General features: G+C 46.6%; 1 protein-coding gene across 1 annotated transcript; it reads right to left on the bottom strand.

The window, feature by feature from the left end:
* Positions 1-787: 787 nt before the first annotated feature.
* Positions 788-23,696, bottom strand: PLA2G4D (phospholipase A2 group IVD; the record flags this gene model as incomplete). Its single annotated transcript, XM_081292874.1, has 20 exons — positions 788-1,014; positions 1,926-2,112; positions 2,666-2,832; positions 3,090-3,284; positions 3,424-3,531; positions 3,772-3,909; positions 4,284-4,401; positions 11,148-11,370; positions 13,273-13,409; positions 13,759-13,894; positions 14,065-14,102; positions 14,230-14,340; positions 15,327-15,463; positions 15,864-15,927; positions 17,234-17,276; positions 17,633-17,673; positions 18,338-18,469; positions 19,016-19,152; positions 19,342-19,414; positions 23,652-23,696. The coding sequence occupies 20 exons, from the start codon at positions 23,694-23,696 to the stop codon at positions 788-790; spliced, it is 2,457 nt and encodes an 818-aa protein (XP_081149000.1).
* Positions 23,697-26,842: the final 3,146 nt, after the last annotated feature.

Below are 26,842 nucleotides of genomic sequence, written 5' to 3'. Positions count from 1 at the left end.
CAAAACAAGAATGTCTGTTCCTGCCACGTTCATTCAATACTGCTGGAGGTTCTAGTCATTTAGGAAAGAAAAATAATAATAAAAGGCATTCAGATCCGAAAAGAAGAAGTGAAACCATCTCCATTTGCAGATGGCATGGAAAGTTCTAAGGAATATACAGAAAGTATGAGAGCTAGGAAGCAAGTTCAGCAGGATTACAAAATACAAAATCAATATACAAAAATGAAATGTGCTTCTAGAGCATAGCAATGAACAATCTGAAAAAGAAATGAAGTAGACAGTTCTATTTGTAATCCATCAAAAATAATAAAATACTTAAGAATAAACTTGAATGATTGCAAGACTTTATACTGAATGGGAGGGGGCAGGTGTGTGTGTGTGTGTGTGTGTGTGTGTGTGAGAGAGAGAGAGAGAGAGAGAGAGAGAGAGAGAGGGAGGGAGGGAGAGAGAGATTGATTCCTAGTGCCTAAAGCCATCCCAAATCCATTCTGCTCAGGAATTAAAGTAACTACTTGTGAAAGCTTGTCTGGTATGACCAGCTGCTCTACACACTGGCCTAGTAGAGTTTCTTTCCACTTCCTCTTGAGCTAGCTGTGAACATGAGGGAGAATGGTGGGTGGGATGCAGCCTGCCCTGAACAGGACCTGAGTGAGGTAGCCCCGGCCTAGGAGAGCTGGGAACTTCAGCCAGAGAGCTGTGGCTACGCCCAGCTTGCAGACTGGGTTAAGCTCCCAGCCTTCAGAGGGTCAGAATGTAGCCCTCGGAGTCTTGGAGTTCCTGAGCAGTCTTACATCTGTGCCTTTGAAGGCCTGGCCTCAGGGGCCCTGCGCTTCAGAACAGTCCTCAAGGCCTGCAGGATGGCAGCCTGGCTGTTCTGCACATTGTAGTCACTGAGCCTCAGCAGACCATCGAAGTCTTCCTTCTTGTAGGTCATGTTGCACAGGGCATAGGGGGAGGTGTCCTTGGTGACATCCACTTGGCCAGCAGGGATCTCTGCAGGGCTGCGCTTGACACCTGCCCAGGGGTAGAAGGGGCATCAGGAGAAGGACCAGAGGGCTTTATAGCTGGCCAGAACTAAGCCTTGAATAGGATATAGTGGAGGGCTGCTTTTTCCCCAGTTCTCTGTGCCTTTTGCCCAAAAATATCAATGTAAATGGTAGAATGCTATTTGTAAGTATGAGGAGTTTCCTGCTCCCAAATTCCCTGTAGCATGACACTTCTTCCACTATTCAGGCAGCTCCACAGTACGGCTCTGTGTTGCTTCTGGGTAAGGTGGAAACAGCCAGAACGAGAAAGTCAATTAGGTTAAAAAATGGTGGAAACTAATAGAGCTTTGGCTTTGTAAGAACCAGCCTTTGTTGAGAGAGAAAATTTCTCTAGAATTCCAAGATGTGGGCTGAACATATTAAGAATAAAGCTGGGAAATTTAGAATTATGGTGGAACTAAAAATTTGGGTATAACCCACTAAGACAGAAATTTGATTTTCCCACCCAAAGGAAATAAACTCTGACATGTTGGTGGGAGGAGGAAATAAAAGTGTGATAAGTGTTTAGATTTGGAGGCCATTGAGGAGAAGAAGCCCAGCTTCCTGAGAAAGGGCCTCAGCCTGGGCTGCCCAGCATAATAAAGAGGCCAAGTGACCTATGCCCCCAGCTACTGCCCGGAGCAGGACTAGAGATGTTCAGGGGTATCTATAGGTACTGGGGGAAGAGGAGGCTAAAGAAGCCTGGGGTCATGACTCTAAGGAAACCTGCACAGTGACATGAGGATGCTGCGGGGATGTGAGTGTCAGCCACCAAGGCCAGAGGTATCTATCCAAGGCCTTGAGCCTTTTCAGGGCAGACTTTCTTCCCTCTCTCCTGGTGACTGGGGCAGGGCCTCAAGGGGCCAGGCTGCTTGGCTGGTAGAGGAAAGGCTGTCTTACCAGGAGCTGAGTAGTCCTTGAAGGAAACATTGACCAGTGGGAAATGCAGCAAGACAGGGGCCCCGGGGCAGGTGGGGTCTGAGAAGAGGTAACACTCTTTGGGTTGGAGTTGGTCCTCAGGGCTGAGCTCCACATGAGGGAAGGGCAGCCCCCGGGCCTTGCAGTACAGCTCCGACTGCTGCAGTGCCTGGAGGAACAGAGGGCAGCTCAGAGAACCCATCAACCCACATCACCAGTCATCCAGCTGGTTCCGTCCTGCTCATGGCCCAGCTAAGCTGCATGTGCCCCAGAGAGAGTCTGAGGATTCTAGGGGTTCAAATCTTTGGGTGGGATGTAGACCCAGCATCTTCTACCTCCATTTGGATTGCTACTGTTGGATTATTCAAGTCCCAGAGCCTAGAGGACTTCAGTAGGTGACCTACATATGCATACCAGCATTACCAAGTCCCCAGGGGAGGTGGGGTTGCATGTGGAGATGCCCAGTGTCTCCTCCTAGCTCTGTCCAGTTATTTTTCTTTGGTGTGGTGATATTTGACCCATGCAGGCGTCCTGGGAGCCCAGGACCCCATCACCACTGCAGTCCTTCCCCACTCAGGACCCTGGAAGGACTTGTGGGTTACAGCTTGCTACCTCTCCCTTCCTTGGTGTAAGGCAGTAGCTCAATGGCCTTGCTGCTTGCCCCTGGATCTTGGCCTGGTTGGACAAAGGGTCTTGGGTCCCCAGGGAGCAACCAGAAGCACCTCGAAGGGTGAGTTGAGGGAGCAGTTGAAGGAGAGTATGAGGTCCATCTTGCGACCGGGCCGGAGCAAGGAAGGAAAGCTGGTGTTGATGAAGTAGGCCGGGTCCACCAGGCAGAGCTGGGGTTCCTGGGGGGTCAGTCGACTGGGGATGGGGTCTAGCTGGAAGTCTGGTGAGAAAGGCAGTGACAGTCAGAGGCAGCCACCCTGCCACAGTAGCCCACCAACAACATTCACCTCCACGTCCCTTCCTTATATCTGGTGTCACTCCCTGAATGCACATGCCACCCCAGCCTTTCCCAAGATCTCTCAATGGGATCTTCTCCAGACTACAGACCAGAAGTGGATGCTGTGACCCCCAAGCATCTTTCAGTCAACAACCATGGCCCATCCTCACCCAGGAGTCCAACTTTGTTATGGCCCTTACCTGCCCAGGTGGAGAAGCCTTTCTGGTTGCAGTAGTCCCGGTGCAGCTGGAGGCCATGGAGGAAGTTGGCCTCACACTGGTGGAGTGGCCTGTTAGTCAGGAAGCCCTTAAATGCCTGGGCCAGTGCTGTTCCAGACTTCAGCCAGGAGGACTCCATCCATGAGGAGGTTGCAGAGGAGGCTACAGGTGCCTTCTCTGCAGCCAGAGGAACAAACATTACTCCGCTGAGAGGCCTGGAAATGTCCAGCTCTTCTTCCCCCAAGGCACTCCATCCCCTCAACCATATCTAAAGGGAAGCCTCATCCTGGGCTTCCCTCAGTGTCCCCTCTCCTACCTACGTTCTGGATCTTGTCCTTAATGTGCTGCTTCCAGTCCCCCTCAGAGCAGGTGAGGCCATACCAGGTGTCCAGCAAGTTTAGGGAAAAAATATTGCTCCAGATACCTGAAGACCAAACCCACAGAGAGGTCAGCTTTCAGGCACCTGCTCCCTGTCTTTTCCACCTGGAAGCCAGCGGTCCCCACTCTTGAGTGCAGATGGAAAATGGGATCTGGAAAAAGGCTTTTCTTCCAATGGCTTCTCTTCCCCACTGCCCAACCCCTGCCCCTCACCCTGGGGCTCTGCCCAGACCTGAGCTGCAGGATTCATGTTCAGGAAGAAACCTGCAGAGTGACCACTCCTTACCTTCTAGAAAGCAGATCTGGGACTCAGGGAGCCTCTTCATCAGTTGCCCCATGAAGAACTTGGAACCAAAGAGCTCAGGAGGGATAAAACCTCCATACTTCAGGAACCCGACCTCATAGGGGGAGAACTCAACCCACTCTAATGTGGCAGGAAGGAGAGGCAGGAATGTGAGTTGTGTGGGTTGAGGGAGGCCAAGTTCTGCCAGGGGTCAAAGATATTGCCCCTTGGCATGCCTCAGCCTTCCTCCTGACTGGCACCAACTCAGGAAACATGAGGAATGCAGGCTCCTAGGTTAACCGGCCCCATCCTACCCCATCTGCATGTTCAAACACCAGACCCACCCAAGGCCAGGGAGCACCCCAGGCAGACTCTTGGGCCTACTAGCACCACCACCCTTCCAGAGGCTGGTACAATCTGCATAGAAGTTTCTAGATTGAATTCTCTGGGGATTCTCAGGGTGCAGAGGATTTGGGGAGTGTGAGTGTTGAAGGATGGAGTGAATAGGACTGTACCCTTGAATTCGAAGGTATCCAGATTGTTCTCTTTGACATTGAGGCTCAAGTAAAGAGGTAGAGGGTTCTGACCCTGCTCCAGTGCTGTTCTCTGTCCTGACAGCTTCTGATCCACAACCTGAGATTGGAGGACATGAGGACCCAAGTGAGGGTGGGAGCACCCTGAAAGCAGCAACTCTACCAGGATAAGGGCAGGGCAGGAACACGGGCTGGGGGGGGAGGAGGTGGCTGCTTCACTGGGATTTGGGAGGAATGGTGGGTATGTGCACCCAGTTCCCATTCCTGTCCCCAAGTCCTCATCAGGCCCATATGCAAGGTGGCCATGTAGGGCTCTGCAGGTTGTGTACAGCCTATCTCCCAGGAGGGCCGTTCCCGAAGACTACAATGACAACCGTCCTTCTCCCCACACCCTGTGCCTCCTGGTTTTTATGGATTTATGAGTGGAGCAGAAGTGAATACTGACACGAAGACACACACATGTATGCATGCACACATTGCTTTCCAGAAAGCACACCGCAATCCCCTTTTAGTACACACTGAGCTATGCCAGGGGACTTGCTGCCCTTTTAGGGTTCAAGTTTCAGCCCCTCCCAGATATTTTCCTGGCATTCCTGCCTCCTCCTCCTCCTCCTCTTCCTCCTCCTCCTCCTCTCCTGCTTTGTTTGCACAGTATGAGGTTGTACCCTGTGGTTTATTCCTGCCTTCTGTTTCTAACTCTCTCTTTAATAAAATACCAAGCTCTGTCACTGATGGCAAAGACCATGGCTTGCTTTTGGGGGGAGCCCCCACAGAGCCTCCCTGAGTTCTAGGGATACAGAAAGTTCACATTCTATTCAGAGATGTACATGGGGCTCCTCTCAAACTCCCTCAAGGTGAAAGGTGAATGGTGGCAGCTGCCCAGAACCCTGCCTTGACAAGAATGGTGCTGCCACAGATAAGGCCGGGGCTGTTGGCCCTGGGCTGTTTTGGACAGGATGGCACATGTCATCCCTGCCTTAGGCTTTTTAGTGTAGAAGGGTGTTGAGACCTAAGAAGCTCCCAACCTACCATACCAGCCCTTATATCCAAATTTACTTATAAAGCAGGTTAAACACATAGCTTGACGGGCCTGTATGAGAATCAGTCTATCAGAAGTCACTTCAGAATTTATCTTTTTAAAAAACCTCCCCAAGGGATTCTGATGATCAGTGAGATTGAGTCCCAAGAGTCTAGCCCAGCCTACCCAATAAGAAGTCCCCTTCCCATAAGTGTGGCAAAAATCTAGCACAAGTAGTGTCTTTCCTCCTTCCTGATAGTCCTCAGTCACTTGACAAGAGCACTCATGTGTCAACTCATGCATCTTTCCCCCAGTTCTTCAGTGGTACCCAATATAACTTGAGTTATAGAGGGAATCCACAGAACAATCCCCAAACAGGGCCTGAGCTCCTGCTATAGGTGATGTTATCTCAACAACATCAATAAGTCAGTGCTGCAGAGTGAATGTGTCCATGTGATTGGGAGGGTAAGAGTTGACTAACATCAGCAATTTCCCTTCTCAATGTCTTTTTTGTTTTGCAATACTGGGAATTGAACTCAAGGCCTTGTACATGCAAGGCAAGTGTTCTACTACCACCACTGAGCTACATCCCCAATCTTTTTTCAAATTTGATTTTGAGACAGGGTCTTACCAAGTTTCCCAGGATGACCTCCAAATTTCAATCCTCTTGCCTTAGCCTCCTGAGTAGCTGGGGTCTAGCTGTGTAGCAGCACCAGCTTCAATGTCTATTTATTTACGGTATTGAGTTTTGAACCCAGAGGTGCTTTACTACTGAACTATATCCCCAGCTCTTTCTATTTTTTTATTTTGAGGAAGGGTCTTTCTAAGTTGCTGAGGCTTAAACTTTAGATCCTCCTATCTTAGCCTCCTAAGGCTGAGATTTCAGGCATGCACCTTCTTGCCAGCTTAATGTCTTTTTATTTAGCGATACTGTTTATTGCTCTTTTTATATGTATAATGAGGGGAAAAATGGCTTTTTACTACAGTTTCACAATTTCTGCCCTAGAGAAAGTTTTGGGAAAGGGTAAGCAACCCTTACACCTACTAAAACAGCACCAAGGATACCCTGTGATAGTTACAACTAAGCTGCATAGGATTTTTGGTCTCTAGCCCCATAGTTTCCAAGTAAGTATCCCCAATGCTGCAGAACATCATTCTGACAACTCAAGGTACCCACTGGAAATGGTGGTGCTTGGTAATATGTTGATCTGGTTCAGGCAGTGTACATAGTAAACTAAAGGGTGTGCAAAATTTTTTGTTGAGTATTGCAGAAAAATATGTAAAATCTCTTCACTCAGGAGAAGATAGGAGAAAAACTAGGAGTTTCTCCTTTAGAATGGTAAGGAGCTTCTAAGCAGTTCAAGACTTGCCAGCAAAAAATAAAGGAAAAAAATCTAAAGAGGTAGTTTGAATGAGGGCACACACCTGTAATCCAGCAACTCAGGAGGCTGAGACAGGAGGATTGCAAGTCCAAGGAAAACCTCAGCAATTTGGCAAGGTCCTAAGTAACTTAGCAAAATCCTGTCTTAAAATAAAAGATAAAAGGGGCTGAGGATGCAGCTCAGTGGTATAGAACCCCTGGATTCAATCCCCAGTACCCCCCTACACACACACATATAACTAATTTGAAATGCACTGATTATAACTGGTATGTGTGTGGGGGGGTGGACTAGGTATCAAAGTCTGGCTTTGCACATACTAGGCGAGCACTCTACCTCTGAGCTACACCCCCAGCATAACTGGTACATTTTTGTAGTAGATTGTTATAAGAACTGAACCAATATTTTAGACATAAGTAGAATGACAAGTTCATTCTGAGTAATGTTTCAAGATATGATACTTCCCTAATAATACTTGATATTAATGAAATTGGGATTTGTCTTGAAAGAAGTTTTTCTGATATTTCACAATGACTTCTCATACTTAGATTATTATATTATAGAGGTAATAAATAACTGCCTTTCTCCAAAGACTTATAAAAAATTAGAAATCAATGCTAAAATTGTCTGAATAAAACATTATTTTAAGAATCATAAATGGCTGGACATGGTGGTACATATCTATAATCCCAGCAACTCAGGAATCTGAGGCAGGGGGATCACAAATTTGAGGCTAGCCTCAGTAATTTAGTGAGGCCCTAAGCAACTTAGTGAGACTCTGTCTGAAAATAAAAAGTAAAAAGAGCTGGGATGTGACTCAGTGGTAAAACACCCCTGGGTTCAATCCCCAGTACCAAAACAAACAAACAAGAATATATTATAATAAATTATCATTAAGAGGTAAAACATGATAGCTAAGAAAATAAAGGAAACAATAAATTGAAAAAATTTTATATGGGGACAAAATTTTAAGCAGCATAGGTGCTCATTTCAAAAAATACATACATGATCAATAATGTCACAGGGGTTTTTATTCTTGTGAACAATAAAGAATGAAATAAATTTTGTCTTTTTGAAAATGACTATAAACCTTTTACATAAAACCACACATTAAGACATTGCTAGAGGATCAAGTGGTGATTAAGTAGAAATCCTCTTTATAGCCTGGGATCATACTAAATTTCCTAGCCCCTTGTGAAGTGAGCTGTTAAAACAAGCTTCTCCTCACTATAGTAACTAGTTGTTGCCAGCAGGCAGAAAATTCAGTCAATGAAACACCTTCAGGGCTGGGTTATAGCTCAGTGGTAGAGCAGTTGCTTAACACCTGTGAGGCACTGGATTTGATCCTCAGCACCATGTACAAAAAATAAAATAAAATAAGGTATTGTGTCCACCTACAACTAAAAAAAAAAAAAACGTTAAAACAAAACAACAACAACAACAAAAAACCTTCAAAGCTGAATATGAGCGGGAGCAGGGGTGCACACCTGAAATCTCAGCTACTTGGGAAGTTGAGGTAGGAGGATCACAAGTTTAAGGCCAACCTGGGCAACTTAACGAGACTCCATCCCAAAATAAATTAATTAATAAATAAATAGAACTGGGAAGCTGGGTGCATTGGTACACTCCTATAATCCCAGCAGCTGGGGAGACTGAGGCAGGGGGATCACAAGTTCAAATCCAGCCTCAGCAACTTAGCGAGACCCTAAGCAACTCAATGATACCCTATCTCAAAATTTAAAATAAATAAATAAGGGTTGGGGATGTAGCTCAGTGGTAGAATGCTTGCCTGGCATGCATGAGGCCTTGGGCTTAATCCCTAGCACACACAATAAAAACAAAACAAATCAAAAATCTGAATATGAATCTTAAACAATAGATCCAAAGAAGACATAGAATATTAATAAAATAAAAATATTTCAAGTAATTATTTTGGTGTTATAAATCCAATGCTGTGTCAACCAAAATCCCAGCAACATTTATCATGAAACCTGATTAACTATTTTATGTAGTAATAAGAGCAAAGGGCCAAGGGTAGCCAAGATAATTCTAAAGAAAAACCAAGGTGCCAGGGGTAAATTTTCCCTAGTAAATACCAAGATTTATTAGAAAGTTACAATAGTTGAGTCAGGATGCTATTGGCATAGGGATAGATAATAAGTCCTGTGAGAATGGAATAGAGAGCTCAGGACGAGTCCTATGATTATAGGAACCCGATGTGATAGAAGTCTTAATGCCAATGATGGGAAGGGAAAAATCAGTACACAAAACTGGGGGTGTTTGGATCCATCTGAAATAAAGTGGGCCCTGTCCCTATAACACTTAAATTTTGGTTGAATTCAAGTCCTATTTGTAAGAAACAGATCTTCAAAACTTATATTAGGCCAGGTATGGCAGCACATGCCTGTAATCCTAGCCACTTGGGAGCCTGAGGCAGGAGGATCACAAGTTTAGGTCAACCTGGACAACTTAGTGAGACCCTGTCTCCAAATAAAATTAAAAGGGTTAGGGATGTGGCTCAGTAGTAAAGTCTCCTGGGTTCAAATCCAGTACCAAAAAAAAATATGCAAGAATATTAATATCCAGAATATTGAAAAAATTCTAAAGATGATATTAAAAATAGAAAATTGGAAAAGGATTTTAGGAGACAATTCATGGAAGAGGAACCCAAATGATAAATAGACTTGAAAATATGATGTGTCACTAAAAATCAAGCAAATGCAAAAGTACACTGAAGTTTGCTTTCACATCCATAGATGAAAAAAAAAAATCTAAGACTGAAGAAGAGGTAGAGAAAACGGAACTAATATACACAGATAGTGGGGCTATGAATTAAAACCACTCTTTTGTAGAACAATCTAGCACAGCTAGGAGAGTTGAAGGTATACAGACTCAATGTTTCTATAGTTCAACTGCTGGATATATATCTTAGAGTCTTAGAGAATCTCTAACATATCTGTATAAGGATTCTTGTACACAGTTGTTCACTCAAATAATATTGTGCTTTCTTAAGGGTACATGTATTAAAGTCATATGTAATAAAAGAATGTATAATAAAAGTATATTAAATATATGTGATTATATAATAGATTAAAGTATATGAACTATAGATATGCATGTGATGACGTGATGGTGTGGGAGGGAAATGGGATGGGGGAGGGGACATGGGGTTTCAACTCTATCTGTAACATTTCATTTCTTAGGTTGGTTGGTGAGATCCTGAATATTCATTATATTGTTCTGTGCTTCCTTCATTTTCTTAGGTGTGAAGACTTAAATAATAAATATTTATATAAATATTGATATTTGCATACTAAATATTTTTTAAAATAACAAAAGAATGGTTTGTAGTTTCTAAGCAACATTGTGCTTGCCGCTGAGAATAAAATTTAAAGAAAAAAATTGAAGTGACTTCATTTCCTTCTTTCTGCTATTAATATCCTTGACAGTTCCCTTTTCTTCTGTGGTGCTGGCAATTGATGCCGAGGGCCTTGTGCATGCTAAGCCCAGGCTCTACACGAGCCTGTCCCCAGTCAGTTTACTTTTTGTTTTGCATATTAAAAGACACTTTTGTCTTTTAGTTGTTTCTAGTCCATTTGAAACTTTTTTCAGATAATTATATGTGATAAAACAGGAATGTAAAAGAATAATTAAATTTTAATAATTGTATCAGTTAATGCGAGATCCAGCAGTTAACTTATTAAATTCTTCTGGAAGAAACATTGTGGTCCAAAATTTATATGCTCAGTTTTGTCTTGATGTTGTTAGGATACTAGTAAAGACATATAAGAGCTAACCCTTTAGTGCTTACTCTATGCCAAGATGCCATTGAGTGCTCACAACACACCCAAGAGAAAAAATACTGTTCTCATTTCCACTGTACAGAGAAAACAGACAGAGGTTAAGTGATTTGCCTAATGATACACAGAAAGTAAAATACACTTAAATTAGAACCCAGGGAATCTGGTTCAAAAGTCTGTGCTTTTAACTCTATCCGAAGATGAGGAAAAATGATAACATTTCATATTGCAGTATAAATTTTTAAAAAGTGGTTCTAGAAATCTTACTGTCTCAAAACAATGCAAAAGTTTTGTTTGCTTAACTGATCCTGACTTATCCCCAGATCTTAGGAGGTCCAGAAATTTCTGCTACATGGCAGTTAATTGAAGAAAGTCTAACTCAGAAAGATAGTATTCCAAAGTTGAAAAGATACTGACACAGGGTGTGGTTCCCAGATTCTTTAAGAAATGCCCACATCCCGGGTTGGGGTTGTGACTCAGTGGTAGAGTACTCGCCTAGCACATGTAAGGCCCTGGGTTCGATCCTCAGCACCACATAAAAATAAATAAATAAAATAAAGGTATTGTGTCCAGCCACAACTAAAAAATAAATATTAAAAAAAAAAGAAATGCCCACACCCACTCTGCCCCATCTGGGAATGTGCTCTACCTGGCCATGCAGCATGGACTCCAGCACCAGGGCCCACAGGTCCACAATTGTGGTGGAGTGGCCCTGCTCAGCCCGCAGCTGCAGCTCTCTGCGATAGATCTCCAGGCTCTCTGGGGAGAAGGCTGACAGCTTGCTCTTGGTCAGATGTTCCCGGACATGGCTGATGGGTCCCTCAAGGTCCTTTTGCGACCACTCAGGATCCCAGTACAGGTGGGCTATCGCCCTAGGAGAACAAGGGGCAAGACAATGCTGGGACCCAGAATGGGGCACTACAGCTCCTCCTTCCCACCCTCTATCTACTCCCAGCACATTGCTCCTGCTGCCAAGGATCTGCAAATTTGGAAATGTATTATCAGGGCTTTCTCTTCTTCTAGATCAATGATGATACTGCTGCCAAGTATCTGCAAATTTGGAAATGTATTATCAGGGCTTTCTCTTCTTCTAGATCAATGATGATGAATATTAATATGACGTGAATTATACATATGTAATTAATTAACATTTCTTCTTTCTTTCTTTATCTTTTTTCTTGTATAGTGCTGGCTGATGATGGAACCCAGAGTCTTGCACATGCTAAGTAAGCACTTTACCACTGAGCCACATCCCAACCCCCTAGGTAGTTTTAAATTTCCTAGTAACCACACTAAAAAAGTATAAATAAACCAGTAAAAATTAATTTTAATAATTCAATATATGCAAAAAGTATTATTTCAAAGTGTAGGTTGATTATGGATAAGTTATTTATATCAACAAATGGGACTTACTCAAACTAAAAAGTTTTTCCTCAGCAAAAGAAACAATAAGAGAGGTAAATAATTTATGTTTTTTCAAGACAAATCTTCAAATTCAGTATATATTTTATATTTGTAACACATCCAAATTTTGGATGTGTTACAAATATAAAATGTTTTCTGTTTTTGTGGAACTAGGGATTGAGCCAGGGGCCTCTCACATGTGAGGCAAGGTTTCTACCACTGAGCTACATCCACAGCCCAAACATCCTAATTTGAACCAGCCGTATTTCAAGAAGTCAATAACCATATATGGCTAATGACTACCGTGTTGGTCAGCACTAGACACCCCTCCCATCTTCAGACCTATCCTCAAGCCCTTTAAGAATTTGCTTGTCAACAGCTGTCATCTAAACTCCCCGGAAGTTTATTCCTATTTTCCTCCTCAAAGTCATATTTCTTTTTCTTTTTTAGTTGTGGATGGACATAATACCTTTATTTTATTTTTAAGTGGTGCTGAGGATCGAACCCAGTGCCTCATGCATGCTAGGCAAGTGCTCTACCTCGGAGCCACAGCCCCAGGCCCTCAAAGTCATATTTCAATGAGACTCAAGGAGGTGAACTTCTAACATCATAGGAAGGATGAGGGGGCAGGGAGACAATGCTATCTTCAGGTCAAACAGCATCTCTTAACCTCAGTTTCCTCATCTCTATCACATATGAGCAAGAAGAGAAACTACCTCAAAAAGTGTTATGTGCACTAACCCAGGTAATAACTATGAAACCTAAAAAAGATCCACCAACTTGGAGCTCCTGGCATGTGTCAAGCATTAGGTTAAATGTTTTACATGGCTGTCTATTCCAATTCTATGGCATATGCACACCCATTTTGGACATAAGCCAACTAAAAATAAGAAGAAAGAAGTTGTTCAAGGGTGCCCAAGCCTGTATGTGGGATTGCCAAGATCAAACCCAGCTCCTACTGGATCAGCAAACTTCCAGTGCCTTGGTAGCATCTAGGAGGGGCCTCCTGCATCTCCCCCCGCCACATGGCAGCACTTCCATATACATCTGTCTCTACCTTTTAAAAAAGCTGAGCGATCCCTGTCACATCTCACTACTGATGATCATACTACTCATACCCACTTGGCATTCCCATATATAGGCTACTTCTAGGGGCTGGGATAGTAGCTCAGTGGCAGGGCATTTTCCCGGCATGTGTAAGGCACTGGGTTGGATCCTCAGCACCACATAAAAATAAATAAATAAAATAAAGGTATTGTATCCATCTACAACTACAAAATAACAACAACAAAAAAAGACTCCTCTAGCATCCACTCAGTCTCCCTCTGGGACCTGGCCACCTCTGCTGTTCCAGCCTCCATTGCCCTTACCATGTAGCGCCTGATATGCCACTGAGGTAGGTCACACAGTCCAGGAGACCCAGCTTCTGCAGAGCCAATAGGTGGCCGTAGAGGGAGGTCATGGCACGGGTCCCTCCTCCTTCAGCCATGATGCCCACAACAGGGACCTGGAACAGAGATATAGATCAGTTTAACAACAACAAGGATGATGTGCCTCCTTCCTTACCCAGGAATCCACCCTGCTCCCTATCTCCAGGGAGGGGGCCTTGTGTTCATGGACCACTGGAGTCAGGGTTAGAGCTAGGGCAAACCCTTACCCAAGAAGGGACAGCTTTCAGCCCAGGTCAGAGTCCTATGGAGCAAGAACCCTGGCACTTAGGCATGGCCCACATCTCCCCCCACACCTGCACTATCCATTCTCTAGTACTCGATTATCTGTAGGGGGCATAGGAATCAGGTACTACTTTAAGGCCAGTCCAGAGTGTGTGCATCCACATCTCTCCTATACCCCCAAACCTCATCCTCCTGCAGGTCTCTGTCCAACTGCAGGGCCTGCTTCAGGGCCTTGGCCACCACTTGCTTCCTCCTGCTCAGGAAGGCCTCTTCCTCAGCACACAGATCGAAGCCCAGGCGAACAGGCAGTTCCTTAGGGCTAGAGCAGTGCAGGATCCGGGGGTCAGAGGAATCATGCATGGCTCAATTACTGTTTGACTATCTCCACAATGAGCTACCAAATAATCTCTCTGCTCCAACCCCAAGATCCACAGCATTCCCCTCCCCTGCTCACCCCTCACTGCCCCCACAGATTTAAATGCCCCTCACCAGCTGTCTGCCTTGAGCTGCAACCTCACTCCTGGAGCCTGAAATCAAAGCAAGAGACCCTGCTTAGAATATCCCAGATCCTGAGCCAGACCTGGTATCCCCTGGGGTCTTGGGCTCTTTCAACTTCATTCAACTGGCACTTCCAATCCAGTTGAGGCAACTTACATTTGTTGTAGGAACATTGATGGTCACCTCTTTCCCTATGGCCAAGGACTTCAAGGGCACAGTGAGGTGCCCAGCTGAGTTGTCCGAATTCGATCCACTGCTTCTGGAACTCTGGAGGGAAATATTCATTCATTTGTTCATTCATTCATTCACTCATTTGATAATTCTGAGTATCTAACTACAAACAAGATAGCCTAAGCCCCTCTCTGATAATATAAAACTAGTAACAATTATAATTACTAATATTTATAAAATAATCATGGCTAGTTGGGTTTGGTGGTGCATGCCTGTAATCCCAGTGACTTGGGAGGCCGAGGAAGGAGGATCACAAGTTTGAGATCAGTCTCAGCAACTTAGCAAGACCCTGACTCAAAATAAACAATAAAAAGGCCTATGGATGTGGCTCATTGGTTAAGCACCTCTGGAATCAATCCCTGGTACCAAATCATCATCATTATCATCATCATTGTCATCATAGATAATATTTAGTGCAAAGGCATTGGTCTCACTGGATCACATTTAGAATTTTATAAAGAAACAGGCAATGAACTAATGTTAATGAGTGTTGTGAAGGACATAAGCAGTGTGATATGATGTAACCAAACGTGGGGTCTGTTTGAGGTGGGGAGTCAAGGAGGGATCCTCTGAAGAGGTGCAATTTGAACTGAGATATGAAGGAGGAGGAGAGGGTGGAGAAGGCCACCCCCTTGGATGGAACCAGAGGAAGACAGGGAAAGCATGTGGCATGTTGGGAAAGGAAGAGGAAACAAGTATGGCTGGAGGATCATGAACAAAGGGAACATGGAACAAAATAAGACAGCAGAGGTGGGCAGGGGCCAGGCTGTGCAGGGCCTTGTGGACCTACACATCAAATTTTATTCTAAGAAAATAGAAAAGTCATCGGAGGGTTCAAAGACTGACATGCTATAGTAGTCTCCAGTCCCTGCGAATCCTCACTGTCTTCCAAGGGTCAGGTACCTAACTGGGAAAGGCCGACAAGGTCACAGGGGGCCTGGCCTTGGCAGGAGGAAGGCCAGGAATAACTGGAGCTGGCTAAAGGCTGGAGTTGGCAGGAGAGTTGGAGAGTGGAGACCCACCCTCAGGTGCCCACTCAGCTCTGCATCTTGGGCTGCCAGGTAGTGGAAGCAGAAGGCAGGGGCTGTGCCCAGGGTGGATGTCTGTGTGTCCTCATATGACCCCTTCAGCACCAGCTCCAATTCCAGTTTGTCCTGTCCTAGGGAGAGAGTGAGCAGTTAGCATATGGGGAACAAGAGCCTGGAACCAGCTAGGACCTGGGAAACCAGCAACACTGGTTGGGTATGGCAGAGTCCAGGAGGCTGGAACATGGTAAGCAGGATTCTGAAAAGGGCCCTCTTGGGCCTGCTGGACCTCACAATCCCCATGGGATTCCCACATGCTGTGACATGTTCTCATTCAGTTCAGTGGCTCATCTCCCGCCCAGAGGAGACATGCTGCCCTCCTGTGGTCAAGAAGGCAGAGGCACGCTCTATTCTTGCTCAACTCCTGCCCTCTGCAGTTCTCCCTGTGTGTCTGTCTCTCTGACACTTCCTCTCCAGCCCTCCTCTGTTCCATGTTCCAGGCAGAGTCCAGACCTGGTTCCGAGCAGATCTTACCTGCAGTCAGTGCTGTACTCCCCGCTCTGTCCAGGCAGATATTCAGGCATGACAGCTCTCGGGCCTGGGGCAGACCACATCATGGGCAGGAGCTCTGCAGGGTAAACTGAGGCCTCCTCAACCTCAACCCTCTAAGCCCCACTGTCTTAAATCCAATACACACTAACAAGAAGAGGGGTTGGCATGAACCTGGAAACAGGAGCCTTTCACTCCCTCTCAGATCTGTTGCAACTGCTCAGCCTGAAGTTCCACAGCAGCCAGGAGACCTCCACCCCACCTCAGCTCTCCTGACTTTATGGAAATTATGGAACCTCTGAAAGCCCCCAGCTCCCAGGCACAGGTCCTTCTTCTCTGCAGCCTTGACCTGGCGGCTGTCTTCCACTACAACAACTCCCAAGTAGCACATGTAGACACAGGCCACGGGATGACCAGTGGGGTGATGAAGAAACACTGAACCCAGGAGTGACTAGAATGCCTCCTGTCGTCACTGAAGGGACTTGCCCTGGCATTTTGTCTGTTAAGCACCCTGGCAATGGCCCTGCCCACCCTTGTGATTGGCCCTCTCCCTAGAATTGCTGAATTTACCAACCCACTGTTGGGTTCTGACACCCAGAGAATGGGAAGTTGCCGTAGGTATGACTTCATGTTAGTGTGTATTCTTTAAAAAAGTAATCTAGTTCATCAAACTGACACTTGCACACATTTGAGGGTGAGAGCCTCCTTAGATTTTGTGCCAAGGCACCATCTCTGATCCTAGGACTCCAGCTTCCAGTTCCTTTCCAGGGCTGCCAGGCTGAGGTCACAGAGCAGAGAACTTCTCATGAGGAACTCGCCACCTTGTGGTCCTTCCTGTCCACTGCACTCTGGTGAGCTTGCTGCTGGGAAAGAGGGAACCAGGACCCTCCCAGGTCTCCAGAAGGAGTTGACTGACCCTGATTGCCTAGGTTGGAAGCACACTATACTGGAAACTCCCTCTGAATCTCAGTGACCTCAAAATTGACAACCTGAAGGTGGGCCTGGCTTGCAGGATTTCACCAGGACTTCCAGGGAAGAACTCTGACTCTGTCTTAAGAACTTGGAGTTCATTACATGACTAAACACCTTCAGAAAGTACCTAAAATTTCCCCTACAATCCCTCAACCATTCAATCTTGGACCAAAACCTCCTCTCAGCAGAGCCCACCTCCCCGCTCTCCATGTGACCTTTAGCTCCAGGTGACCACTGTCTCCAAGCCACATGGCCCCAGGTGACCACCTAGCTGAGAGGCTGGGGATGGTCTACTACAAGCCCTGCCTCTGCCTTGTTCCTTCTCAGCCACACCCTGCCCCCTGCTATCGGGCCCCTTTCCTAAGTCCGGGGAAGGTGGTTACCACAAGGACATTGTTGGTGATGAGGTTTTCTGGATAGCTGGACCTAGAAAAGTCAAACCATTTAGAGTCCGGCCTCGCAAAGGCAAAAGCATCCTGAGTTGGTTCCCCCTGGTCGCCAAGATTCCCCCCCCCCCATGTGAGTTCTCCCAGGGTGATGCTACAGGCTCTTAAATCCTGGCTAAGATTTAGGGTGATGGAGAGAGCCCTCTGCAGAATGGAAGGTGAGAGGAGAGAGCAGGCCAAGGGAAATTTGGGCTTTCTGTCCTCAATTCTCTAGGACCACTTTGGAAGGGATGAGGAGATGAGGGGCAACTGGGCTGGACAGATCAAGAGGGTCTGAGTCAGGGCCATTTCCCTGAATAGAGGGGTCCTCAGCCACTCTCTGGAAATATTGCTCACATTTTTTCTATCAGGAACTCCACATCCAACTCTTCCTGTCTCTGAAATCAAAGAGGATGAGCAAGTCAGGAACATATTATAGTTGACAACCATCTCAAGCAGCCTCTAAGGGGAGCATGCTTTTACAATTATTTCCAACTTACAAGGGAGGAAACTGAGGATAGGGCAAGAAGGGCTCCTTGCTCATGTAATCTACAATAGTAAGTCTGTAGAACAGGTCTCCCTCTCTTCTGGGTCCCCAAGCTTTAGGCCAGGCTGAAGAGGAAGACAAGGAACATGGCCAAAGGAGGATTGAAGATGTCCAGGCCTAATTCTTCTTCCTCTTGAGGAGACCCCGGAACTTTGCACTTCCCTATCCCAAGCCTGCTGCAGGAAGAGCCCCAAGACCTTCACAGAGCAGGCCCTGGGCTCCATGAGCAGGAGTGATGGAGGTGGTTGCACTGAGCTGTGTTTTGAGAGATGTAGCAAATTCACCTCCCAAACCTTCCTCCCAGATGACTAAAGCTCCTGAATCGGGTAATTCAATCTGCAACTGCACAGCTAAAGCGGTTCCTTTTCTACTAAAATGCAAATATTTCTGGGAGATTGTTTACATTTTTTTATAGATGAGTTCAACCTAGCAACATTCCTTAGGTGGGAGGAATTGAACAACTTCCTCAGTTTGGAGCTAGAAGAAGTGGATCTCATCCTGAACTCCCCACCCACCTGGGGATCCAGGGAGAAGGTTTTCCTGAGCAGCTTGCCAGGGAGGACTTCTGAGACATCATAGAAAACCTTAAAGCAGACGTCATCCTTCGTGATTAAGTCTTCATCACAGATACTCAGCTCTAGAACATTCTAGGGGCCCAAAAGAACAACTTAGCATATTATCTACTCATAGCACCAAGAGCTCACATAGAGCTGTAAAACTTAAAAGAAGTATAAGGAATTCAAGCAAAGTTCCTGATTTCCCCCTCTTAATCTTTGTTTTTATTTTAAAAAATCAAATTCTATCAAGAAACTCTCTCCCCACTCTGGTTCCCTGTGTACCTAAGGCAAGTGCCTGTAGGCAATGTGCCTATAGTCCACAGTGCAGTGCCTCCTTTAACCCAACAGCAACCCCTTCAGGAGGGGCACTGACTGTCTCACAACATAGATGGGCTTAGAGAGGATCAGCAGTTTGCTGGTTTATCCTGTAGCCGGGGGTAGAAGTACTGTGTTCATTCTTTCATACATTCTCTCACCTACAGCACAAACAGACTGGGGCACAAAGACACTATCCTTCCCAGAGTTTCTCTGCATGAGCTCTGGAGGAGATATGCTTTACCCCAAGAACCCTCCCTGCAGGAGGAGGGGTCTAGCCTGTCTGCAAGTGACTGGCAAAAAGAGTACCATCGCCTTTACCTTGACCTGACTCTGGATAAGGAAACTGAAGGTCTCATTCCATACAGGATGACTGGAGTTGGTGACTGTTTTGGTCTTGAACTTTGTTCCAGGAACGGTTGGCAGCTGCAGGATCACATATGGGTCTGCCTCACTCACTGCCAATGTCAAGAGAACCATCAGAAGAGAGAGAAGTCCTCACATCCTTTTCCAGGGGGCCTTGCAGATTCCTACTAAGACCCCAGTGGCTGCTGTGGGCTGCTCAGCCCAACCCTTAGGTACTTGTCTGGTCCTTTCTCAAGGCGACCCATCCTCCCTGCACCCTTGGGAGCCCAGGAGAGACTCACACAGGTCATGTCCACGCAGCCGCCGAGCCTCCAGGACAGTCACAGTGAGCTGCCAGCAGGCTGAGGCCTCCCCCTGGAGAGAAATATTAAAACTACTGAGTCTCTCCTGCTCATTCTGTTTCTCAAATCAGGAGCTGCTGTGCTGCCCAAGTCCCTGGCTGCGGACACATTCCCACCAATCTTCCCATATTTGGTGATGCTGCCAGACTGCCAGACCTTCTGGAAACATCCTCTTGGGACCAGATAACCTTTGTCTATCATTGTCCTGGAGCTAATGGTTCTGGGTTGCAGCTTACAGGGAACAGCAGACCACCTTGGTGGCAGTTTGTGGGATCGTTTCTTCCCTTCAGGAATAGGATTTCAAGTGTAGAGGACAAAGCAAGGGCCAAGGAACAGCCACCTCACTGATCAGTTTGGGGTTAGCCACACCCAGAGCTCCCAGGGAAGACAGCCCTTTGGTGAAGAACATGACCTGCCTCCCAGCATCCTGCCCTCAGCCCTCTGGACAGGAATTAGGCCAGTGTCTCAGAGGAGGCTGAGACCTGGAGCCCAGTGGCTTGTGATATCTACTGGGACTAACAGGGAGCTCAGCCTATCTGTGCTTTCTTGGGTGTGAATTAGGCAACGCCAAGAGCATCAGGCACAGTGAGAAGTAGGTGTTGTGGGTGAAGGGTCATTGTGTATGAAGATGCTCAGGAGGCCACGTAGGGCCTAAGATATGCCCAAGTGATGAGGGAGAAGAAAATGAGTGGGCAGAACATGGAGGGGCAGAAAAGATGATCAGCGAATGGGTGGCAGGAAGAAAAGCAGAGGGCAGAAGGGCACGGCTGAGGCTGGCTCTGCTAGGTTTAGGGGATCTCAAGTTTCTTCATCCTGGTGTTCAGCGGCCTATGTCTGGGCACCCTGCACCGACCTCTGATTGTTAGGCCTCACAAGTTGAGGTAATTCAAACAGGCCTGGCAGGACTGTGGGCTGACCCCAAGGAAGGTCATTGGCCTTGTATCATCCTAATAAGGAGCCTGACCAAGAGGATCAACTCTTCACTATTTGACCCCAGCAGGAAGAGTCTACACAGGAAAGGCCCTTAGAATGTGCTAGGAGCCACAAGCAAATATACGATGTATGGCACCTTTGGTTGTAAAGTGACGCCAGCTAGCCACTGAGATATGATTATGTTAAGATTTACATTCATATGGAAATTGGACTCCCGCTGTTCACCTTGGCCTGCTACCGGACTCATGTTATGGGACTCATGGAGAGTTCCCATTGGTTGGGGAAGGATAGTAGGAGGGAATTCCGGGGGAGGTCCGGGGGACCCCCAGTTCCGGGAGACGCGCGGTTCCGGTGGAGGCGCGTGGGAGGACCGGGTTTGGCTTGCCGGCGCCTAGAGAGTATGGGCGGCTTTTTCAAAATAAAGTTTTGTTCCTGCTTGAGTGGCTCGTGATTCTGTGCCCAGCCAAAACTGCGGCAAGAATGGGCATCACCTGCCCAGGGGAATCTACAGGTCTGCCCCCAGCCAGGAAGGGACTCTGCAGGGCCACAGGTGATAGGACCTCAATGGGTACCACTCACATGGAGGCATATGAAATGGTAAGCCCTGGAGATGTACAATGTGGTAGCCCTGAAAGAGAACCCACTGAAGTTCCCTATGTCAAGAAAATCCCAGGCTGAGACTCCTGCCACTCAGTGGGCTCTGCCACCAGGGTAGACCTATACTGAGTAAGGAGGACCCTTATCTCCTCACTCCCACCCCTTCTATTCCTACCCAAGGGAGACACATGCAGCGTGGTGCCTCTATGTGAACAGGTGGCATTGGGTGGCGGGGAAACAGTGGTATGGAGAAACCAAAGCTGGATCCTGACTGTGTTCCACAACTGGCCCCACTTCCTGCCTATAGCTGGTCTCCATGCCCACAGGAACTAATCCTGGCATGGATGCTGCCATCTAGGAATTAGCTCTGTGCCATGAGGACCCCACTCTCTGTTTCCCACAGAGAACCATAAAGGACAATGGGCTGCAGCAGAGCATCTCCTGACTCTGGCCCTGCCCTCGAATCTTCCCTCTCCCACTCCATGCTGAATGTCCCTGTCATTTCAGCAGAGCACATGTGATCCCCCAGCAAGGTAGACTCATTTCTCTCTTCTTGGGGTTTAACTCCAGTGACACCAGCAACATTTCAACCCCATGGGCTTTAAGGCAGAGGTGTAACTGGAAGGGATTTAATGACATTTTAGACACTCGGTTCCATTCCCCATTTGCCTGCCACAGAGAAGGTCATGACTGAGATGATCCTAGGGCCCTGCTGAAACTCCAACACAGAGGAAGGACACAGGTAGCCAGACCTCACTTCCCAGCTCCTTCCGCGAGGCCAAGACTCCACAAGTCCACAGCCTGTGGGCTGCTCTAAAGCTATCTGGAGCTACTTAGAAGTGTCCCCTTTGCTTGATTTCCAGCCAATCAGTCACCATCCCCAATTTTAGTATTATTGTCCACTTCTTCCTCCAATCACTAAGTTTCTTAACCTCAGAAAGCCCCACACCCCAGGGGGTTATTCTCCTTGGGTGAAGCCCCAACTTTCTTCACCTCTGTGACCATTGCTAAGATTGTGACAATAATTACAATGACTGGTCCTCCCTAGAAAGGCCCAGGGGCCATGTTTGCCAGGAAGTTTTGTGAGAGGCTAAACACTGACCCCTGCCCATGGTGATGGTGTGGCTCAAGGGAGCTTGAATGGGTTGAGCCCTTGCAGAATAGGGTGCCTAGTATCTGTGACCATAATCCTAAGTGTTTGGCAAGAATAGAGAATGAGCAGTCCTGTCCTTTTCAACTGCTGGACCTCAGTGACTGGGGGAAATATGAAGGAAGCTGGAGAGCAGATGATGGACACTGTGGGCAGAGCTCTGGGCCCTATATCTTTCTGAGTCAGGCTGAGTTGACTCTCTCAGACCACACAGAGGCATGTCCCAGAACAAGTTCCTGGTTCCCAGCCTTCCCTGTCAGCCAAACTGCTGCCACCAGTGCGGGCTCCAGGCCCCCCATTCCAGGAAAAAGATCAGTGAAACTATGCCTGGGTCTCACTTGCCACGGGGGTTTACAGCCTGTGTGTTGAGGACCTGGTCTTATGGACCCAGTCCTAAGAACACCAACAAGAAGTAAGGTGCTTCCCAGGTATAAGGCAGACTCCCAGATTCTCTAGTCTGGGGCTTTTGCTTTTACCCCTAGGGCTAGACCCAGAGCAGGTTGGGGGATGGGGTGGTGGGTGGGGAGGGGGGATGAGGTGGGGGGGGTGGGGAGATGAGCTGGAAGGATGGCATTTCAGAAACTTCCATAGCTGGCTGTTCTGAGACATGGGGATCTTGATGGGAAATAGTGATGGAGTTGGGGCTTACTGGGCCCACCTCCACCCTGAAGACTTTGGTTCCCGAGGCCCCATAAGAATGTTTCCACTGATACATGTCTTGGGGAAAGATCCTCCAGACCTCAGGCTGGAGCAATGGATATTGTTGTTCAGTGATAGGGTACTCTCACTATCTCACCCAAGATTCCATGGGTCCAGGCTGCCCTGACCAAGTCTTTCCCAGGAGCCCCAGTCAGGAGCTATTTGTCTAGATACAACTCAGTCCTGGGTCTCAGGACCAAAGTGAGAAGCAGCCCATCAGGGTCTGGGAATTAGGCAAAGAACTTTGGACAATGACCTTGGCACATTTAGCCTGCCTTATAATCACTGTTACAAGGGGAAACCTGAGGAACCAATCCTATTGGCCTTGGTCCCTGGAAAAAGATGAGTGATCTAGACTGAGGGGAAGCACATGGCAGGGGCCGAGCAAGCAGTCTCTAGGCCACTTTGGCCTCCTGCAGCCTCCCAGTTCTTGGACCCAATAAATAATCAGCAGTGGATGGGGATTTGGGCTCCCTGAGAATCTAAGACACACAGGGTGATCCAAGGGCACCAGCCAGTTCTGGGAAGTCCATTGGCCTAAGACAGTAGACTCTGAGCCTGGTAGCTCACCCTTGTAACATGCAGCCACTGTTCTCTGATGTGGAGCATATGCATTTGGGAGGAGAAAGAGAAGGGACCAATGGTGCTACTGCCTTCCTGGTCACTCATGGTAGAGAAGGGAGGTTCTGCTGGCCAAGCCTCTGCTTCTATGGTGCTGCTCACCCACCTACACACTCCACATCCCCAAGCACAGACACTCGCACCTTCTGTCTCGGTCTACACAGAAACCAGAGCCACCCTGCTTTCAGAATGCACAATGGCCCCCGACCCTATTCTGACTGGTGCCCATGGGCTCAGCAAATACCACTACCTGGTGAGGATGGTCAGGTCGTCCCTCAGGTGACAGGCTCTCCATGCCAATCCTTTCAACTCCACTCCAGGCCTAGCCCCTGCCAAGATGCGGGCTCCTTAGCTGAGTGCCAGGAACTGTCCCAGTAAAATAGTTCCAACTGTGAATCTGCCAACCCCAGGAGTGTCACAATCCTATAAACAGGATGGGACTCCACCCTAGGTCACTCTGTCAGCCCTTCTTTTCTTCCCCAAGAGGCTGGGCCAACCAGCATCTCCAGAAACCTCTGGCAGGGCACCAGGACCTATAGGTGGAACATCAGCACAGATGTAGCCAGGGGCAGGCAGACAAGTCCCAGGAGAAGTGATGGGAGATTGGTTCCCCTGAGGCCAAGGGCAGAGGATGGGGCAGGGGGAAAAGCCAAGGAAACTGTCCTCCCATCTGAGTCAGACAAGCCACCAGGGGTGATGGGGTGAGTGCCTGAAACCAGATAAGAGGACAGAACCCATTGGCAGCTCTGTGAAGTCAGGAGTCCAAGCTGCAATAATGAGAGCAGTCGCAGTGGTCAGCCCTGTGTGAGGATGTACTCTTCACCTGCCCATGAGTAGACTCCAGAGAGTGGCAGAGGGATCTGGACACCTCTGATCACAGGCCCTTCATCCCATACTCTATCCTCTGCCTTCCAATTCAGCACATTCTAGGAGGTTAGGGGATTTCTACTAGAATTCAGCAGCAGACTTCATTATAAAGAAAAATAAAAGGGACCAATCAGAAAACTGTCAGGTTGTGAATATTGTACCGGAAAACTGTCTGAAGTCACTTAGCAATTTATTTATTTGGTACCAGGGATTGAATCCAAGGGTGCTAAACCACTAAGCCACATCCCCAGCCCTTTTTATGTTTTATCTAGAGACAAGATCTCACTAGGTTACTTAAACCCTTGCTAAATTGCTGAGGCTGGCTTTGACCTGTGATTCTCCTGCCTCCCCCTCCCAAGCCACTGGGATTATAGGGGTACACTACCACACCCACCTCTTAGCTGTTTATTTAGTATGTATATTGCACTAAATGTTTTTGTGAAATGACAGAAGTTCAGTTATTTTATTGCCAATTCATCATAGAATTGAACAATAATCATTTTCAAGGCAAACAAAACTGAAATAATGCTGAATTATTACAAATGAACCTAAAATGTATTCTTACAAACTCAGTCAAAACAGGAATTTGATAATGGTTATGAACAAGTGAAAACTAAAAAAATGGGAAATATTTCTATTTACATAAACCAGATATAAAATTGAATGGAAACATAAAATGTAAAATGGAGAAAACCACAAAAAATAGCTTATTCCATGGGGGGGTCCTGGCTTCTCTCCAAGTGTCCAGTAGAACCAGGCATGGTGGCACATGCCTGTAATCCCAGCAATTCAGGAGGCAGAGGCAGGAGGGTTGCAAGTTCTGTGCCAGCCTCAGCAATTTAGAGAGACGCTGACTCAAATAAAAATATTTTTTAAAGGGCTAAGGATGTAGCTCAGTGGTAGAGCACTCCTGGATTCAATCTCCAATACTGTAGAAGAAAACAAAAAGTGTTCAGTAGGGCCAGAGTTGTGGCTCAGGGGTAGAGCGCTTGCCTAGCATGTGTGAGACACTGGGTTTGATCCCGGGAACCACATAAAAATAAAACAAAATAAAATAAAGGTATTGTGTCCATCTACAATTACAAAAAAAATTTTTTTTAAGTGTTCAGTAGGCACATGTGGCCACCTGACCAGACAATAGTCTGTAGCTTTTGTCAGACTCTCAAAAAAAGTTTTATGACTACAAGAATATTGAAAACTACCACCCAATGAATCAACCTTGGCTACTCCCAAAAGAGTCACAGGATTCTGATGGATGAGAGGAAGTATTTAGGATCTGCCGATAGCAATTTCCTATTAATTATATGCTAAGTCTTAGGAGTTGACTTGGTTGAGACCCAAGTTGTTGACCTTGGGCTTAAATCCTTAAGATCTGTCCACAGAGGCCATCCAAGGGCTATGAATAGGGGTTTGCAAATAGGTCCTATGTCCAGAACGACCAGATCAGGACAAGAAGGCAAATGACAGTGACTCAGGAGGCGAAAGCAAGAGAATCACAAGTTCAAGGTCAGCATGGGCAACTTAGCAAGACCCTGCTTTAAATAAATAAATAAATAAAGGGCTGGGGATGTGGCTCAGGTAAGCAACGATTCACAGTACTGGGGAGGAATAAAAAACACATATGACAGGCAGAAGAGATCTGGAGGTGGTCATTCTAGATCAGAATTGGCAGGCATGGCTGAGCTGGGCTAAGGTCACATGTTGCTCACCTAGGCCAGTGAGATCCTCAAGGGAGGGCCATGCCTCTAGAGCCCATCTGAGTGGACCTGACCCAAGGTGTCAAGCTAGAGGTTGTGGCAACCTTTTCCATTCTGTCTTGTCTTTGCCCTAGCTGAACTTCTTTTCTTCACTCTTTCTTCTTGAACTCTACATTCACAGTAAATGAACATCTATTTTTTTCATTCAACATTCATGGCTCTTTTAATTTCCCCAGATTTCTTATAGGGAAACAATCCTTCCCCCACTCCCTGTCTCCATGGTTTGGTGGTGTTGACTCACTTCCAGCTGAAAGAATGTAGCACGTGCCCCAAAGCTAGTTAATGAACTCAAGGAATTACTATGACCATAGTGTTTGGTTCGTGGGACTCATGGCCCAGACTGGTGCAACCAAAGTAAATTCTGGTACATGAAGTTCTAGAAGAGACACTTTGTCCTTCCTGCTGAACCAGAACCTGGGAGGAGATAAAGCTGGAGCTTCTGAATGTGGGAGCAACCACAGGAGAAAAACTTGTCAGAAAATGGAGCCAATGATAATAGTTAACATTTCTATAATGCTGACTGTGTGCCAGGTGGAGGTGGGTTTATTGTGAAGCTGATGATGCTTCAGCTGGGTCAGCCTCATGTACATTCCTCCCCAGGCTCTGAGAGGAACCTAACAATCAGCTCTTTTGATTATATGTTTTAATAAAATTTGCAAAAATAAATTATTTTATCCAGGACTGGTTAAGACCACTATCTTCCCACTCCTCCATCTCTGTTACTGTTGATGAGGCTGTAGATACTTTTAGGATCTGGTTAAGGAAAAAGTAGAGTTAGAAATACATTTAATTTGAGTTTGGTGGAATATATATATAT

This window comes from Spermophilus citellus, assembly GCF_964194105.1.
Source record: "Spermophilus citellus genome assembly, chromosome: 4".
Taxonomy (NCBI): domain Eukaryota; kingdom Metazoa; phylum Chordata; class Mammalia; order Rodentia; family Sciuridae; genus Spermophilus; species Spermophilus citellus.
Note: the sequence above shows the minus strand (reverse complement) of the source record. Positions and strands in the feature narration are given on the sequence as shown.